We start from the raw sequence: 7,323 nt of genomic DNA, 5'->3' as shown, positions 1-7,323 counted from the left end.
TCAGGGTTTTTCAACTCACCTAGGTGGACCAGCCGTGTCCACCAACCCGGTTAAAGCGCCGGAAATTCGCTTTTCGTCCTCTCAATTTCGTAAACAACACCCCCGCCACGAGAAGGCAGTGAGTAGGACTTCCCTGACAGATGCTATATTCGCGTGGCCATATGAGAGCATTTGGAGAGAGAGAGCAGACTCTGCCCACTCTCGGCCGTACCAGGGCATTTGGGGTCATCAATAGAAAAAAACTAATGATGATAAAAAGAGAAAGACAACAAAAAGGAACCAAAAAGGTCATAATATCTATATACATAAATATTCAAATAAGCCAATTTATTTATTAACAAAGAACTATACAGAAGAGCATAATGGTTTCTTTCTTCAATCTAAATTCAATATAGTAATATTATCTTCTTCTTCATCATCATCATCAATAGGTTCTTTATATAAAGATTCTATAATCTGATCATTTTGTTGAAATCCTTCAGTAAATATTTGATTAGAAGTATTTAAACTGATAGAATTAGCGTTAAATATATTAATGGAATCAAATTCATCAAAGTCATTTACTGAGGAATTAGGTAGTAACTTGTCTGAGATTTGATCATTCATGTTACTACTACTAGATACTTCAATGACACCATAAGGTAGAAGTTTTGTTTCATTTCTATGTTTAATATGTGATTTCATTAAAGATTGTGGATCTTTACCTTCATCATCATCATCAGAACTAACAACATCCATATCATCATTATCTAAATCTGAATATAAACCATTATGATCTGCTGGTAGAATTTCACCTTCTTCTCTATATGAACCAGTTTCATGATCCATTTGATTATTTTTATCGAGAAGAAATGTTGTAGTGGATAAAACTAATGGAGCATTTGATGTTGTTAATACACTGTTATTGAGTTCACTAGATCTAGCATGGGCAGCGGCTAAATTTGCTTCTCTTTGAATAGATAAACCTTCTAAGGCCCAATTAATTAATGAAACAAGACTTTTTGCTTTGGAATTAGCTAAATGAATACACCTAAAAAGATTGATGAAAAAAGAGTCATTGTATTGAGTAGTAGTACTAAAGGTGCAAATAAATATTTATCTATAGTTTACTGCACAAACTGACCTCAGACAACAAGTGAAAACAAAGAATCATTGAACTGGAGCTTCATTCTAGGATGAGACTTTATGAAGGCGCCTATACACAATTTCACAGCATATCGAACTCAGGATCTTAAGGTCTCGCACTAAGCGCCAAACCATTGAAACTAATGAGTCAGCATCCAATGGTTTATATCTCTAATATCAACTGGTTTGCAATATATATAGCAATTTCTTCATCGTGTATGTACAATTAAACGTCCCGACCTTGACGTGGTGGTTGGGCTTGCCTATCGTGATGAACAAACCGAGCTATACTGGCTGGAACAACCATTCCTCAAGGTTCTACCATGCCAGACAGGTCGGTTGAAGACTAAAAGCAGCAATCCAAAGGTCCGAAGGCGAAGTCGTACTGCCAACTGTACAAAGGTGTGACGGCAGTAAGGTGTTTCTTTCAGACATCCAGCATAACAGCGATGCCTCCCCACGAGGAGGGGTGGGGTTAGAAAAGGTCGACCCTGAAAATGTACACCTCGCCTTATAACCACGGATTTCCGTCTCCAGCGGTAAGGTCCTTTGAAGAACGGAGCTAACACGTTAAAAATTCGCAACAGAAAGGCCGTGCGTGACCGGCCTCAAGCAGTTGTCTCTTGGGCACTTCGGTCACGCTCCCAGGTCGTTAAGACCAACACTAATCAAACTTCCTTTTCAGGTCCCTCAAGAAATACCCTTCCACGGTGTGGGCAGCCGAGAAGTGATACTAGCCCTCATACCCGTAACTGCACACGAGACCAAGTTGGTCACATTCAAATCCTTCCTACACCTAATAACTCTCTTATCTCCACGACTAACCCTTCTCACGTCCTTTTATCACCTCGCACCGCTAGGGCAAGCGATTTAAGTACACGGAACGTTATCCCTGGTCTCCTGAAACCACGCTCTAAACTACATGTAGGAAATTTTAACGTCCAAACATCGTGCCAAATAGGACAACAGATCTCCTTAGCTAGGACTTTAGAATCTCGCACCGTTAATGTGTGCTGCGTCTCCGAAACGCACATACAAGATCCGAGCAGCGTCATTCATTTGACTGACAATTAAACGTAAAACCTATATTTATATAAGAATTGTTGAATTGGCTTAATGATCTGGGTAGCAAACAACTATTTACTCACAAAGTATATCTACGTTTGGTTGTAAATGACAAAAAAGTTTAAACTTATCTGCTATTAAGAAGAAAAATCAACTGATGAACCTTCTTGATTTCTAGTTGTCAACTGACTACTCCAGCAATATCATACGAGTAGGTTGTTGAATCATTTCTATATTCATTAACAATCGACACCGTTTATTTATTCAGAAAATATTCAACCATTTGAGATTTTAGATAAGCTTTATTTATCAATGAGTTTATACTAGAGTCAGTCAGTCAGCTACAACGTAGGACTAGACACATATGTGCATCGGACCAAGTTGCCATACCTCGTTAGTACAACAAGATGAACACCGAATTCATAGAGGTAGTTAATTTAGTAGTGGTAGTAAATAAAGATAGGTTGTCTATAAGGATATAGTATAGGAAGGAAGACAGTTATGAAGCTATTTCAATCTCAAGGATTAAGAGAAGATAAAGAGTGTATACACTGGTGCCACTGTGATCGATTCTGAGCCATGTCACCTAGAGTCTCCAACCATTGGTTACGATAGTTTATACTAGAAAACATGCACAACTGAGAATATGACGAAAAATTGAATGAAATGACTACCTTGAAGTTGAACCCGACAAAGAGAACATAAAGAACATTTGAAAACATGCATTTATAATAAATATATACCTCGAAAGTGATGAACATTGAATAGGTACAGATAATCCAGTAGTATATAGGCAGCATATTTCAGAAGTATTAGTTAAACCAAGTAATACACGTCCACCAGTCAGGATAAGTTCTTCACGAGCAGTAGGATCAACTAGAACTACTTTTGCATCTGCAGTTAAACCAAGTGTAACAAGTACTGGAGTACGACGAATACCTAAAGGTACTCTAGGTCGAAATTTAGCCTCAAAATCGACTAGTACCTGATTGAAAATTATAACAATCAAATATATATACATAATCAAGTGAAATTCAATCTACCATTAGAATCTACACAAGACTGTGAGCATAACTTGCTTTTTATAGCAATTGTGACATTGATATTATGATTGCATCCCAATGACGATGGAACATTAACAGCACACAATGAGAAACAAATTAATGGTTGGATGCCCCCCTCTCACATGGCCACGCGTATAAAACCCCTGCCAGGGAAGTCCTACTCACTGCCTTCTCACGGCATTACTGTTGTTTACGAAATCGAGAGGGCGAAAAGCGAATGTATGGCGCTTTAACCGGGTTGGTGGACACGGAAAGTCCACCTAGGGGAGGTGGAAAACCCTGATTTCAAACCAATGGTGCACATGGGCTCCATGATCCTGAAGGAACAAATGGCGAATGAACCAATTGTTGGTCACTGGCTATCAACCGGATTTATTAGGCATATTTTATTAGATTTTGTAGAAAAAAAACTCTGAATTTATATGGTGTAAGAACAGAACAATCGGCTTTCATTTGAAATGTAATAAATGATGACAACTTAAAAATTACAAGGAAAAATTACTAATACACGATTAGGTAGTGAAGTTGAATGTAAAAGAGTAGTTGCTAAATGAAGAGATCCATTTTTCTAGTGACTTCATCGCTCGTGAACCTATTGCACAATTTTGAAACACCGACTTCGGTGGCTTGGTCATGTTCTACGAATGTCGTCCCAGAGAATTCCGCGTCGTGCATTATTTGCCGACGTTGGGACTGGTTGGAAAAAGAGGAGAGGTGGTCAGTATATGACATGGTGTTGTGGTATAAAAGAGAGCTGAAAATGATTGGCTTCTGTTGGTCCCTCTTTTTGTACAATTCACAAAATTATCCAGTCATTATTCCAAGCATATCTGATAGATGGATTAAATTGATTTCAAAACTACATCATATAATATCAATAGTCAATTTCTTTTGCAAATAAAACACAGAAAGATTGCTTTGCTTGATTAGAGAGTCAGCTTAACGATTAATGCACTTAGCGTCCAACTGCTGGGTTCGAACCTTTCGCCTGTTTGGTTCTAGTAGTTGAGTAATCCCTTATGCGAAAAGATGCAGCTCAAAGTCAAGCGTATAAATTGTAGTGCAACCATTAAATGATTGCCTATTCAAACTACAGTTCACACAACCTAGTTTAGACCAATAAATAGTAGTCCTACCAATAAGTCAACTCAGACTATATATATAACCAAAACAACCTATCAACAACTAACCAATACTGGATTAAATTCGCTCAATTTTTTTTAAAAGCTATTACTCACTTTACCCATATCATCAACGTAAACATCTGGTCGACGAAAAGCTGCCAGAGCGGCAACAGCTGCTAATGTACCACAATCTCCTAAATTTCCATCATAAGATAAAGCACGTAATTCAACTCGTACAGCAAATACACGTTCCCAAGCAACTATACACAGAGCATCCAAGTCAATACTATCTCGAAGTAATGTTTGGAGAACAGCTGATAGACGACGACCTTCATCATCACGTTTTTGTTTACGATATAGAGCTATTGAAAAAGAGTGAAAAATCAGAAGACAAATATAATATGTATCGTTTAAATATTGAAAGTCGATTGTTTCAAAGTTGGCAAAAAACTAAAAATCTAATTTGCATGAGAAATATATATGAATGATAGACACAACTAAGATGAAGGTTACCAATACTAACCCCACATTCCACGACTGTTGAAAATTATTTGAAAATAACAACGAAACAGCGAAGCTCGAATGATCACTTCAGACCATCCAGGTTTTTGAATGTACCCTTTTTTAGCCTAAATTAAATGACCATATAACACTAACGTCAAATATATGAGTCGCGGATGACTTTCGTTATCCTCGATTTTAATGAATGATTAGAAAAACTCCTGAACATGAACAATTTATAATGTGAGTATTCTCCAGATAATTATTCATAAACTGATGTCTGAAGAAATTTCAGTAGGAATTTAAAAAGCTCGCTTGGCCTTTGCCAAGTTGTTTCACTTATTGAGAAAACGAGATACCTGTCAATCAAGGGAATTACATACTGTGCAACAGTTCACTCTATATTACTCGATGCCTGTGAAACATGGTAATTACAAGTAAAAGATGTATAGACTGCGAGTATTTGAACATAAGTGTCTTGAAACTAAAATTGTAAATAGGCTACTAAGAAAATGTAGCAAACAGGTAGTGACAGCGAATCTTTACCAACTGACCTGTTTGGGATATATGTTATGTATGCACTGTCATTCCTTAACTCGACGCTAAATGCTGGTTAGAGTAGGTAGGATTTTAAGAAAACTACAGGCGACTGAACTAAGACAATACATCAGTTTATGGATAAGCAATGTGAGTAGGGACAGACTGCCTGATTTGAATGGGTGGGATAAATTAGACCAGTGGTTGACGACATTGAGTGATATGGATCAGAACTGGTCACATTGGCTTATGTAAATTGATTCTATATATTCCCTTAGATCTCGAGTTTTAATTTTATTTCAAAATTTTGTTAGTAGAATCCACTACTTTTCGAAGCATACCTTCGTATGTTAGATCTTTCCCACTATTATTGGCACTACTGATGTCGATAAGTATAAGTAGTATGTATCATCAAACGAAAATGAAATACCTGGTGGCAGAAGGTTAAGAAGATCGAAGAAAAGAGAATGGTTAGTGTGGAAACGAAGGAACAGTGAGGTTTGAAACGATTAACTGATATTTTGCAAACGAAGTATTTACTGTATGGTTCTCAGATTTTACTAAGAGATTCTATAGTTTTGTGTTCAAATACATTTGTCCCTACTTGTGTTCTTGTTCACTACACTACTAATTTCCCGACTTCTTTATCTCACCATCCTGATGTGGTGTGGCAACTTGGACTGACGTATATTTGTGCCAGATTTGATATTGATTATGAATGACTAACTCATACAAAACGGTAATATTTAGGTTTGTTATACTAAAACAATGAATTCGCTTACGGAAAACCGAAGAAGCATTTTCCTACACAAGTCAATAGACTTCTTACACTTGAGTGAACTTAAGTATATTCCCCAGACAGATTTTTACGAGTCACTCCGATTGTACAGTAACCTTAACACTTCATACTGTCTTCATAACAAATAAGTAAAGAGATTACTTGCTGTAGTAATGAACATATAGAGTTGTTCTCTGGAGTTATAACTACTAGGGTTATCTCAGAAGCGCTCGGTTGAATTAAAGAAGCAAGAAAAAATTGATAGTGATCTCTAACAATTAATAGCAAGTGTTGATAATCAGAACAAAATCATAGAGATGGGGGTCCCTAAGAAATTTGATCACCTATCTAAATTGAAATCATTACCTTGAAGTTGGAAGTTGCCAATGATATCATAAAGATAGGGTTTTAATCACGTCAAATTATCTAACATAAATGAAAACTAAAATACTAAAAACTTACTTTTAGATAACTTTAAAATACTAGCATCGAAGTGTACAAACAACATTCCTTGAGAAGGGCGAAAATGTTTAGGCTCAATTACTTCAACTGAAACTTGTGCCATTACAGTCGTAGCGCCTATTTTAACAACACAACAACCGGAAACATTAGGATCTTTCCCCTGAGGGAAACGAAAGCTGATTTCACGATATTCATTTATTGACCGGCCATCTAGACGATATCCAGATATTAACATCTCTGTCAGTGTATTCACCTCTTGTGTAGGCAACATAGTTATTAAATATTGGTAACTAATTAGGAGGAAAGAAAATTGATCCTTAAACTCTCAAAGTATTATAATAGATTATGAACACTGTAAGAACAGAGAAGATACGTGACAATTGTATCCGAAGAAAATACGATACATTTGTACCACTGGGAAGGAAATCGACACAAGTCTCTTCCTGGTCTGGATCTGTGAGAGAACCCAGATTAGTGGTTGGAAACGTTGGAAAAGACGGCTCAGAATAGATGCAAACAACTTGGGTCATTTTATTCGTTACCTTATCTAAGATCTTAGGCTGCAGTATCCCCTCATAAATACTTTTCCATACTATCTGTCTGACCCATATTCTCAAAACTTGGTGGTACGGTCGAGGGTGGGGAGAGTCCGCTCTCCCGCTCCAAA

At 37.0% G+C, this 7,323-nt stretch overlaps 1 protein-coding gene across 1 annotated transcript; it reads right to left on the bottom strand.

The window, feature by feature from the left end:
- Positions 1-314: 314 nt before the first annotated feature.
- Smp_048620 (putative exosome complex exonuclease rrp45 (polymyositis/scleroderma autoantigen 1) (ribosomal rna processing protein 45)) lies at positions 315-6,927 on the bottom strand (the record flags this gene model as incomplete). Its single annotated transcript, XM_018788908.1, has 4 exons — positions 315-1,030; positions 2,934-3,175; positions 4,493-4,740; positions 6,657-6,927. 4 exons carry the CDS (start codon positions 6,925-6,927, stop codon positions 376-378), a joined length of 1,416 nt encoding a protein of 471 aa, XP_018654404.1. The 3' UTR covers positions 315-375.
- Positions 6,928-7,323: the final 396 nt, after the last annotated feature.

This window comes from Schistosoma mansoni, chromosome W (assembly GCF_000237925.1).
Source record: "Schistosoma mansoni strain Puerto Rico chromosome W, complete genome".
Taxonomy (NCBI): domain Eukaryota; kingdom Metazoa; phylum Platyhelminthes; class Trematoda; order Strigeidida; family Schistosomatidae; genus Schistosoma; species Schistosoma mansoni.
The sequence above is the reverse complement of the archived record's forward strand: the minus strand, read 5'-3'. Positions and strand labels throughout refer to the sequence as shown.